The 12,911-nt window shown below is 41.2% G+C and overlaps 1 protein-coding gene across 1 annotated transcript in view; it reads left to right on the top strand.

Annotated features, from left to right (window-relative positions):
• Positions 1 to 12,911, top strand: part of rg (A kinase anchor protein rugose) — a 1,582,765-nt gene that overhangs the window by 347,772 nt on the left and 1,222,082 nt on the right. The window contains exon 20 of the mRNA XM_090384432.1: positions 492 to 534. Within this exon, the coding sequence (XP_090240558.1) occupies positions 492 to 534 (43 nt within the window). The remainder of the gene's footprint in view (positions 1 to 491; positions 535 to 12,911) is intronic.

The raw sequence follows: 12,911 nt of genomic DNA, 5'->3' as shown, positions 1-12,911 counted from the left end.
AGTAGTTTCTATGATTAGTGAGGAATTTATTGTAGCTTAAACACAGAGCGTACAGATAAAGCAGAAATATATGAGCTTTCGGCTATATGGTAGCCTTCGTCAGAATTAAAATACATGAATGGCAGTTGGAATGAAGATGTGCACTGCCAGGTGCGTGAGACGCGAGGTTTAATTGTTTGTTGACGTCTGTGGCTGTGACGCATGATGACGTGGCCAGCGCTTGTCCAATGACAGAACTACTGACTCTGTGATCGGGTTGACTTGGTAACCACTGTTCCTGTTTAAGGATTTATCCGAAGATTTTATATTTAATGATTCCAACCAGGTACGCTTTAGGTAATGGTGGGATCTGTCTACCACCACGACATCGCGGTGTGGGTCGATGTCGTGGTGGGTTGTCCAGACATGTTCGGCGATAGCTGAGTGTTCTATATCCGCTAAACGGATCGCTCTTTTGTGCTCCGAGAGACGTTTCTCGAGTCGACGTCCAGTCTCTCCGAAGTAGCAGCTAGTGCAGTCACGGCAAGAGATGCGGTAGACTAAACCGCTCTGCAGAAGGGTGGGGACAGGTGTTTTCACGTTGGAAATGAAAGAACGCAGTTTCCTGCCTGGGAGCTGGATGCACTTTATTCCGTGCGTTCTCAGGATTCTGCCGATCTGTTGTGACCGGTTGGGGTAGTATGGGATGAATGCCCTTGTGGATGGCTCGTCACTGTTGGTGTTGTAGCTGGCCGTCACGATGTCACGTGTCTGTAGATCACACCTGTCGAGGACGTCAATGGGGTAGCCACACCTCGTAAGGTCTACTTTGACCCTAGTGACCTCTTTGCGTCTTTCATCAGCGGAGCTGGAGTGTGTCCAGGCGCGAGTAAGCAAGGTTCGGGCCGTGGAGAGGAGGTGGCCTCGCGCGTGTGCTGACCGGAAGTTGGTAAACTGGCCAGCACACATGGGCTTACGATAAACTGTAGTCCTCAGGTATGTGCCTTCACGTCGGACAAGTGTGTCTAAGTATGGTAAAGAGTTGTTCGACTCCAGCTCAATCGTGAATTTTATGAAGGGCGATAGTGAGTTGAGGTATGATAGAAGTCGCTGACCTGAGTCTCTAGGGATGACCACGAACACATCGTCAACATAGCGACACCAAAAGGCGATGTGATCAGGTGCGTGTGCAAACGCACGTCCCTCTAACTCCTCCATCACGATGTTTGCTGTGACTGAGCTGACCGGGGAACCCATGGCCGTGCCATGTATCTGCTGGTAGACTGAGTCATTAAATATGATCGCACCCCCTGTTAAGCACAGTCTGAGGGCGGTGGAAATGTCATCGGGTGTGAGACCAGTTCTTTCGTTGAGGGTTCTATCATTGTCCAAGAGTTGTTTTGCACAAGAAATGGCAAGTTCCACAGGGATGGAGGTAAAGAGCGATATGACGTCGAACGATGCCATAACTTGATTCTGCGAGATGGATACAGTGCGAATCCTCTTTATGAATTCAACACTGTTGGAAACGGTGTGGGTGGTCTTGCCAACCAGAGGAGAAAGAAGTCTCGAGACAAATTTAGACAGCTCGTAAGTCGGTGATCCACAGCAGGATACAATTGGTCTCAGTGGTGTGTCTTCTTTGTGCACTTTCGGTAGGCCGTAAAACCGTGGGATCTGACATCCGGAAGCACGGAGGTGATTACGGGTTGACTGTGTGATCTTCCCTTGTTTCAGCCAACCGTTGACGAGGATATTCACCTCTGATTCCCATCGTTCTAAAACTCTGTTGGGGTTGATGGTCAGGGGTTTGTATACAGTAGTATCCCGTAAAAGTAGTAGCGCTTTCGCCATGTAATCAGTGTGATCCATTACAACCGTACGGCGGCCTTTGTCTGCCGGTAGAATGACGATGGACGAATCCTGTTTCAATGCCTTGAGGGCAGAGAACTGTGTACGGTTGAGGTTAGAAGAGACGGGGCGAGCACGGTGTAGAACTGCTGCAGTCTTCAAGCGGATTGTGTTGGCTACATCTTCTGGGAGGCGTGATAAGCCTGCTTCCACACCTAAGGCGATGTCGGTGATCGGCGGGTGCTTAGGAAGAACGGCAAACGTCATGCCAAGAGTCAATAAGTTTACTTGGTCCGCAGATAACTGTTTGCTGCTTAGGTTCAATACGAAGTCCGTGGAATTAGTGAGAGGGGTATCACATTGGCTGCGCAATTGACGGGATTCATTAATCAAATTACAAAACTTACGTTTCTGTCGGGTACAATAAAGATCTGATTCTCTGATGGCCTGGTGACATAAAGTGTTGACCACATCGGTGTAAACGGGATCGGGAATCAGAGTCTTAAGGTCGGCTAGTAGGGTTGCCTTGCTCGCTGAAGCACGTTGTATGTCATGATGGAGGCAGCCGATCCATATACGTAGGGTTTTGAGGCCGAAGTTCCGACAGGCACGTCTCATGCGCTCATTAGAAAACGGTTGTTTGTAGCGAAACCCTTTCGGTATAATCTCGTTAGCTTTGCACCTATGCGCAAACCTCAGGTGTTGTCTACTACGGGCTATGAAGATAAAATCTTTCTGTAGTCTCACGACCATGTCGTATGCTGGTTGGCCAAGAATAGTACGAACATAACGAAACAGGCCAACCAGCATACGACATGGTCGTGAGACTACAGAAAGATTTTATCTTCATAGCCCGTAGTAGACAACACCTGAGGTTTGCGCATAGGTGCAAAGCTAACGAGATTATACCGAAAGGGTTTCGCTACAAACAACCGTTTTCTAATGAGCGCATGAGACGTGCCTGTCGGAACTTCGGCCTCAAAACCCTACGTATATGGATCGGCTGCCTCCATCATGACATACAACGTGCTTCAGCGAGCAAGGCAACCCTACTAGCTGACCTTAAGACTCTGATTCCCGATCCCGTTTACACCGATGTGGTCAACACTTTATGTCACCAGGCCATCAGAGAATCAGATCTTTATTGTACCCGACAGAAACGTAAGTTTTGTAATTTGATTAATGAATCCCGTCAATTGCGCAGCCAATGTGATACCCCTCTCACTAATTCCACGGACTTCGTATTGAACCTAAGCAGCAAACAGTTATCTGCGGACCAAGTAAACTTATTGACTCTTGGCATGACGTTTGCCGTTCTTCCTAAGCACCCGCCGATCACCGACATCGCCTTAGGTGTGGAAGCCAGCTTATCACGCCTCCCAGAAGATGTAGCCAACACAATCCGCTTGAAGACTGCAGCAGTTCTACACCGTGCTCGCCCCGTCTCTTCTAACCTCAACCGTACACAGTTCTCTGCCCTCAAGGCATTGAAACAGGATTCGTCCATCGTCATTCTACCGGCAGACAAAGGCCGCCGTACGGTTGTAATGGATCACACTGATTACATGGCGAAAGCGCTACTACTTTTACGGGATACTACTGTATACAAACCCCTGACCATCAACCCCAACAGAGTTTTAGAACGATGGGAATCAGAGGTGAATATCCTCGTCAACGGTTGGCTGAAACAAGGGAAGATCACACAGTCAACCCGTAATCACCTCCGTGCTTCCGGATGTCAGATCCCACGGTTTTACGGCCTACCGAAAGTGCACAAAGAAGACACACCACTGAGACCAATTGTATCCTGCTGTGGATCACCGACTTACGAGCTGTCTAAATTTGTCTCGAGACTTCTTTCTCCTCTGGTTGGCAAGACCACCCACACCGTTTCCAACAGTGTTGAATTCATAAAGAGGATTCGCACTGTATCCATCTCGCAGAATCAAGTTATGGCATCGTTCGACGTCATATCGCTCTTTACCTCCATCCCTGTGGAACTTGCCATTTCTTGTGCAAAACAACTCTTGGACAATGATAGAACCCTCAACGAAAGAACTGGTCTCACACCCGATGACATTTCCACCGCCCTCAGACTGTGCTTAACAGGGGGTGCGATCATATTTAATGACTCAGTCTACCAGCAGATACATGGCACGGCCATGGGTTCCCCGGTCAGCTCAGTCACAGCAAACATCGTGATGGAGGAGTTAGAGGGACGTGCGTTTGCACACGCACCTGATCACATCGCCTTTTGGTGTCGCTATGTTGACGATGTGTTCGTGGTCATCCCTAGAGACTCAGGTCAGCGACTTCTATCATACCTCAACTCACTATCGCCCTTCATAAAATTCACGATTGAGCTGGAGTCGAACAACTCTTTACCATACTTAGACACACTTGTCCGACGTGAAGGCACATACCTGAGGACTACAGTTTATCGTAAGCCCATGTGTGCTGGCCAGTTTACCAACTTCCGGTCAGCACACGCGCGAGGCCACCTCCTCTCCACGGCCCGAACCTTGCTTACTCGCGCCTGGACACACTCCAGCTCCGCTGATGAAAGACGCAAAGAGGTCACTAGGGTCAAAGTAGACCTTACGAGGTGTGGCTACCCCATTGACGTCCTCGACAGGTGTGATCTACAGACACGTGACATCGTGACGGCCAGCTACAACACCAACAGTGACGAGCCATCCACAAGGGCATTCATCCCATACTACCCCAACCTGTCACAACAGATCGGCAGAATCCTGAGAACGCACGGAATAAAGTGCATCCAGCTCCCAGGCAGGAAACTGCGTTCTTTCATTTCCAACGTGAAAACACCTGTCCCCACCCTTCTGCAGAGCGGTTTAGTCTACCGCATCTCTTGCCGTGACTGCACTAGCTGCTACTTCGGAGAGACTGGATGTCGACTCGAGAAACGTCTCTCGGAGCACAAAAGAGCGATCCGTTTAGCGGATATAGAACACTCAGCTATCGCCGAACATGTCTGGACAACCCACCACGACATCGACCCACACCGCGATGTCGTGGTGGTAGACAGATCCCACCATTACCTAAAGCGTACCTGGTTGGAATCATTAAATATAAAATCTTCGGATAAATCCTTAAACAGGAACAGTGGTTACCAAGTCAACCCGATCACAGAGTCAGTAGTTCTGTCATTGGACAAGCGCTGGCCACGTCATCATGCGTCACAGCCACAGACGTCAACAAACAATTAAACCTCGCGTCTCACACACCTGGCAGTGCACATCTTCATTCCAACTGCCATTCATGTATTTTAATTCTGACGAAGGCTACCATATAGCCGAAAGCTCATATATTTCTGCTTTATCTGTACGCTCTGTGTTTAAGCTACAATAAATTCCTCAATGAATCCAGAGCGTGTAGGCCTGTTTCGTTATGTTCTATGATTAGTACCCAAAATGCTTTCCATTTTGAATTTGTAGTTAGTAATGTCATCCATTTGGTCCCACTGAAAAGAATTTGAAAGTTGTAAGACCATTGTGATCACCTTTATGAAAGCAGAGCCCTTTACCCTTGACAATATCTTATATCTTTTCAGTAAATCCCACATCAGTGAATTATGAACACTGTGACCTAGTGGTTCCTTTATCAGGAGATTCTTAATGCATGAAGCAATTCTGCTGATAATCAGGCCAAGAGTATTGTTTTCTCTCTTTGCTTTTCTAACATACTGCTGTTATACAATCATCCAATGAATCCACAAAATATTTTTTCTCCTGTGTGAGTCACCATTTCACAAGTTTCAATTTTAGAATTCCTCATTATAAGACTTTCTGATTTGCTGGGTACTCTTTTTGTGTGTTATTTATTCATTATTTGTGTGTTATTCATGATGACTGAATATTCATTCATTATGAATATTCAGTCATCATGGTCAAATGACCATGATGACTGAATATTCATTCAGTCATCATGGTCATTTGACCTTAAACAAGAATGACAGTATATGTACTGTTATTCTTGTTTTTCCCAGTGGTTATGTTACACCACCCTGGCTCAAAATTGCGATGTCTAATCTGAATGCACTGGCTTAGAATCTCTGTGCTTCTTAACCAAGCACACATATCCCCCGTTTGTCCTTTCTGTATACATTGTGTTCACCCTGTGCAAATTCTGCATTTATGTCTGAGGCACAATGTTTCTAGTATCCCTATGTGTACATTTGATGACTTTACAGAAATTCAAATTCATGAAATATGTTTACTCATAGCATTAGTGTACAAGGAAGGGGGCAGGAATTTTTATATCACTTTACCTTACCTTCCCCATCACTAAAATGTGGCTCTCCAGTTCTGCTTTCCCATCTTTCTGCCTCAACCATTGTTGCTAGAACAGTTTAGATTATTGGATTATCTAATGATCCAACTGGAGCAGTCCCGTAATCACGGATTATTCCAATGAGTATTTCAAATTTGCATCCCTTATTTCTTCTTTATTGGAAACATTGTCTGAGTGACACAATGTTTCCAGTATCCCTCTGATGTTTGCATTTTCCTTGATCAGTACTTCTTTGCTGACCGGGCTAGCCGGGTGGGTAAAGTGTGCGTACCTGGCAACCCAAAGGTCGCAGGTTCGAATCCTGCCTCGGGCTTGGATCAAAGTACTGCAAAAAAAAAAAAAAAAAAAAAAAACACCTTGGGAGGTGCATTATGGCCACAGAAGCCGATGCGCCAACAACTATCAAAAGAAAAAAAAAAGAAAAAAAATCAGTACTTCAAATTCATTCAGATTTATTTATTCCTAGATAAGTGTACAAAGGAGTATATGTGTATTCATTTTTCCCTTGTATTAACTTTAATGCAGTACACTTATTTGCTTTTCACACCTTGCTCTCCAGGCAGTTGCTGCTCCTCTCAATAGAAGCAGTGCATGAATCACTTTCACTTCATCTTGCTGCCTGCTAATCTGTTAGTCTGTGTATCTTCTTCCCAAGCTAACAGTTTTCCAACCCAACTAACACTGCCTTAATAGCATCAGCAAATATTCCTTCAGCCCTTCTTTTTAAATGTATCTCATCTCTGTTAAAAAACAGTTTCTCCTTTTAACCTGATTTTATTAGTGTTATAATGACTAAATGAATTAAGGAAGAGGACACACAAAACAGCACACAGCACAACATTCCACTTTCCAGTTTGAGAAAATTTGTTTACAGAAAAAAAATTCAACTTTTTCAATATTCATCTCTAATTCTTTAAATGATGATCTCTAGGTAATCTTCCAGTGAGCTTAAGAAAGTTTTTCATTAACTTCAGTTCTTTTAAACCTCAGTACTATGTTATCTCTCAAAAAAAAAAAAAAAAAAAATCCCTGCTGCCTCTATGCTTACTTTCAGTGACACTAAGATGTCTAGGAAAATGACATCTCTATATTACCTTCCTGACCTTCTAATCTGTCTTTGCATAAGCGCACCACAAATATTGCTTCCTCCGCATCAACAAAAGAAAAAAAAAAATAGCGTTTTTCTTTTTTTCAATGGATTCTTTTTGCTCTCAGCATTACTTTTCCACTAAATAGCTGCTGATTCTGTACAAATCTGAACTCTGCCCCACTTGGTCCTTGTGGGTTTTTACAGATATTCTCTCAGGTATGACAAGCTAGGGCTTGCAATCTGAGTCTAAAATGTGAATGGAAGTGATATTCAGGTGACGTGAGTCAAGTGAACCAAATTTTGGTGGAATCCAGTTATTCTGCAATAATCAAATCCTCTACTTGTACCCTCACAGTGGTGGGACTGTTAGTAACCCTGGGAATAACACCCTTGTTCAAGTCCTGAAATAATGCACCTAGTGTACTGGAGGTGACCACTAGGGCTTGCAAACCGGTTAAACCCGGTTTTCATATTGAGTTGTTAAAACCGAAACCGAGCTTCTAAAACCGGATTCGAATATTTTTTTAGTCAGCCCTCGAATATAGTTTTTTGTTACGCACATTTTCTTTTGTTTGTTCGTTTGTCTGGATCGTTCAACTGCTTTATGTTTAAACATGTTTTTTTATTTTATTTTATTTTATTTTAAGGTACGAATCTCATGGGCAAGTGGCCCAAATCTAGGAGCGGTACCTTTTATCTTCTCACCTGTATCATGGCACGATGCAGGTGTACTCATTTACGACTGAGTGAGTCGGAGCGATAGCGTAAAAGAAAATGCTCAACATTTCTCCGTTCTATCTGTCTAGTTCTCCAGGCAAGTTATGGAATGCACGTTATTGATGGTTACCCACTAGAAACAGATTCGCCGAATATTGCATCAAATTTCAATCGTAGAAAGTTTTTTTCTTCTTTATTCCTATTAAATTTGCGATCAAATGTTCTCCAAAAAGCAGCTTCACCAAATTTAGCTTTTATGTAATTTTGAAAATACAATAGATTTAATTGGGCAAAAAAAAATTGCAAGTAAATAAATAAAAAATTTCTCTCGTGAAAATTTTGAAACTTGCCTCGTTTAGACCTTCATTCAGTGCTTGCAGGAGTGACTCACAGTATTGTGCCTGTGTTATCTTTAATATTTTTATTTAAAATTGTCGGTGATATAAATTCCTACTAATTAATATTTATTACTCTTAATATGTCTAAGATGAAATCAAATGTATGGAATTATTTTGCTCGAAAAAGCAAAGATGAAGCACAATGTTCGAAATGTTAGAAGATAATGAAATCGTCTGGAGGATCTACATCATCTTTGATGTTGCATTTAAAGAAAATGCATCAGATTAACATTAAACAAGATAACAGTGAACCTCCCGTAAAAATGGTAAAAACATTAAAAAACTTTATCGTTAAAAAATCTATGGAAGAAGAGATTTCAAAATTAGCTGCTTTAGATGGATTTTCTTTTAATTCAATTGCCAAGAGTGAGTTTATACAATCAAGCCTTCACCTTCACAGAAATAAATATGATAAATTACCACCAGTCTCAGTGAATGGAATTAAAAATATGGTTCTGAATTATTATAAAACTAAGAAAGAACAACTCATTCAGCATTTCAAAAATTCATTGGTTTTGGGTGCACGGTATTCATTGACTCTAGATGAATATACGTCTATACAAAATAAAAGGTATATGAATATAAATGTGCATTCAAAAGACAATCATTGGTCGTTAGGTCTTATTGAGATTAATGGTTCACTTGATAGCAGAAGAACTGAACAAATTGTGAATGGACACTTGAAGGAATTTGGTTTGAATTTGGATGAGGATATTGTTGCATGCACCTCCGATGGAGCAGCGATGATGATTAAGTTTGGCAAGTAAATTACGCCTAATCATCAACAATGTATAGCCCGTTGTATACATCTGTAAGTTATAGATGTACTTTATGAAAAGCAATCAATTATGGTGCCACAGTCTCGGAGTCTCCCAAAGACAATGAAGAAAATGAAAATAATGAAGAAAGTAGTGATGATGAAGAAGTTGAAGAAAGACAGCAAGGCATGCTTTATCAAACCTTCTTTACCAATGAGCTCATTTATTTCTTCAATCCAATGGCCAATATTGCACAAACTATTAACAAAGTCAGAAAAATTTGCAAGCTTTTTCGAAAATCGGCTACCAAAAATGACATTACAAAATTTTGTTAAAGCAAAATTTAATGGGAAAGAATATAAACTTATATTAGATTGCAAGACTAGATGGGATAGCACATTCTATATGATTGAGAGATTTTTGAAATTGAAAAATTGCATTCCAAATGCTCTATGTGCAGTACTGTCAACTGAAGCTGTGTCTGACGATGACTGGAAAACACTTGAATTGCTATGTGAAACTTTTCGACCAGTTGAAATGATTCTGAAGGCTATAACCTCAGAAGATACAGACTTACTTAAAGCAGAGCCTTCAATAGAATTTCTGCTTGCTAAGCTTGATACAGCAGAAAATCCATTTGCTTTAAAGTTTCACCAAAGCCTTTTGCAGCGTTACAATGCAAGACGAAATTGCCCAACTGTGGCTTTGCTGAGCTATCTACACAACCCCAAAAAGTTTAGGAAAGAAGATTCAGGTTCAAGAACTTTTGATTTTCCAAGTAAGCAAGTTTTGAAAAAGCATGCTGAAGAGATTTATCAGAGATTATTTGCAAAACATTCCGAAGGAGTCTTAGCGTTGAATGAAGAAACTGAAAATAAACGAACTGTTCTTTTAGAAGAAAACAAAGACTAGTCTAGTTCCGATGTTGGGGATACACTCATGCGAGAATATGATACTGTAATAAAGAGATTAACTGAAGAGCCTTCAAAATATCCGAGTGAATTGGAAATCAGCAAAGAATTTAAAATTTTGGAGGCAACTAGAAGTAGAAGTGAAAAGCTGGAGAAAGTTTATAGAGCACTGCTGACCATTAAACCAACAAGTGTCCAATCTGAGAGAGTGTTTTTGATCACTGGTCTCTTTAACACAAAAATAAGGTCAAGTCTATCAGGAAAAATGCTTAATATACTGTTTTTTTTTTAAGGATCACTTTCAGAAAAAAACTGAGCAATAAATAGTAAAGTATTTAAAAATAAATACTTTACTATTTGTAAAGTATTTTACAAATACTTTAAGCCGTTTTTTTTCACATTATTTTTATTTATTTATTATTATTATTATTATTATTATTATAGGGCTTATTATTTTTTTGTTTACTATACGAGAAGATAGTTTTTATTCAAAGGATTTGAATACAATTTGTAATTTTGTATAATCTCAAGCTGGTTACTTTTTTTGGAGCATTTTAATTTTTTTATTTTTTTTTACTTTATGAGGTGATCGATTTTGTTTAAAAGATTTGATTACGATTTGTACAATCTACCCAAGATAAAATAAATACCTGTGTTATAAGCTTTTAATTATTTTTCCTAAGTCTGAGAAAATCGGTTTTAAAACCGGTTTTATGAGCAAACTTCGGTTAAACTCGGTTTTGAAATTTCTCGGTTTTATGCAAGCCCTAGTGACCACCCAAGTGTGAACCAATGTAAGCAGGGGTCAAGGTGTGGCCACATGAAGGAATGCTACCCTCTGTTACCAGGCAATACTAGGTGGTATTGCCTGGTAACACAGAGGGGCAATACTATGTGGTAGATATCTCATTAACCAATGCAATACTACCAAATTGCATATCAGAGGCTCGTAGTATTGAAACCTATGTTTAGTCTCCAGAGCAAAGCCCCAACAACCCCCATCTCTTCCATCATGCAATGTGATGGAAGAGATTGGGGAGAAGGTGATGAATGTCTTTTGAGGTTATGATGGGCATCATAGCAAAATCTTGTCTTCCTAACATTTCATGGGTATCGCTCTAAAATGGCATTCACCAGGCGACTGCTAGATAGTCCACCAAGCTCTACCTATTGTAACTGTCTAGGAGGTGTCTGGATTGGCTGTGTATAATCTTGCTGCCTCTGTTCTGCCAGATAGAGACTGGATGGAGTCCCACCAGTGTGTATGCAGGTGGGAGGGCATCGTTGAGGTCATATTATGTCAAGGAGCTGTATATTCTTATGTGTTGTATGCCATGTCCAAAAATTTTATTACTTCATACAAAATGTCCCCTACACCTTTTCTTTACTGAATACAACATGAATAGTCAAACTAAAAGAACAAACTCACTTGCGAAAAGATCTAAACCCTTAAAACACTTTGCATTAACAGAGGCATATGATGCAAGAAAGCTAGCTTATACAGCATCACAAAAAAAACTAAACAAAAAACCTTCCCATTTCACCCATCCATTCGCTCCAAATGTTTGTTCACTTCTTCCTTGAATTTATTTAAGCTATCAACTTCCACAATGACAGATGGAAGTTTGTTTCAGCAATCAACTACCCGCTGGCTAAAGGCAAATTTCCACACATCTGTTCTACAACAGTCTTTCCTCAATTTGAATTAATGACCTCTCAGGTTCGTAATCTGAGCAAAAGGAAGAATCACATCATTGAGCCTGCTCAAACCATTCAGGGCCTTATACACCTCAATCAGATCATCTCACTGGTGCCTGGTCTCCAGACACTGCAGTTTGCAGAACTTAAGCCTTTCTTGATAAGAGCACCCCTTTGTTCCCCTCACTATTCTTGTTGCCCTTTTCAGTACCCGTTCTAGCAACTCTACATCCTTCCTTAAATGGGGCCTCCAGACCTGTACGCAGTACTCAAGGTGTGGCCTGACTATTGCCTCATACAAAGGGATGATCATTCTTTTTTCCTTACTAGCAAAATACCTGTATATCATTGACAAGACCCTATGCCTGCTCAGGCAGCCTGTCTACACTGCTCAGAAAAATTCATATCTGATTGCACAGTTACCCTCAGGTCTTTTTCATTTTCTACCAATCTTAATATGGTACCATACAGTTGGTACTTTTCTCTGGGGTTACTTCTACCCATATGCAGTACTTTGCATTTGTCAATGTTAAACATCAGTTGACACTTCTCATCTCATCTGCCCAACTTTTCTAGATCCTGTTGCAGTAGCATACTGTCATTACTGTCATTAACAACCCTGCCAACCTTTGTATCATCTGCAAACTTAGACATTAAGCCTGATATACCTCCATCAATATCATTGATAAATATACAAAACAACAACGGGTGCAAAACCGAACCCTGGGGGGCACCATTAAAAACATTAGTCCATGAAGAGCAGTGTCCATTGATTACTACTCTGTCTTCTCCCACTCAACCATCCTTTTATCCATTGTAGCAACTTGCTCTTAATGCCATACTGCTCCAATTTGTACAGTAGTCTTACATGTGCAACTGTATCAAAAGCTTTCCTGAAATCCAAGTATATGATATCAAAATTATATTTTGCATCCAGTTCCTTTGTGATCACATCATAGTATCCAATCATATTGGTTAGACAAGACTTCTCCTTGACAAACCCATGCTGTTTCTGAATTATTGCTGCAGTCTTGTGTAGATGCAGTGCTTCTTTAACCGGTAACTTCATTATTTTGCTCAGAACAGGGGTTAAACTAACAGGGCTGTAATTACTTGTGTCTCCCTTTGTGAATTGGAGATATATTGCACATCTGTGGGGACCTTCCCTGAGTCCAAGGATGCTCTCATCATTTTG

The sequence above is a fragment of the Mastigoproctus giganteus genome, chromosome 11 (genome assembly GCF_048544385.1).
Source record: "Mastigoproctus giganteus isolate SK-2022 chromosome 11, ASM4854438v1, whole genome shotgun sequence".
NCBI lineage: Eukaryota > Metazoa > Arthropoda > Arachnida > Uropygi > Thelyphonidae > Mastigoproctus > Mastigoproctus giganteus.
The sequence above is the reverse complement of the archived record's forward strand: the minus strand, read 5'-3'. Positions and strand labels throughout refer to the sequence as shown.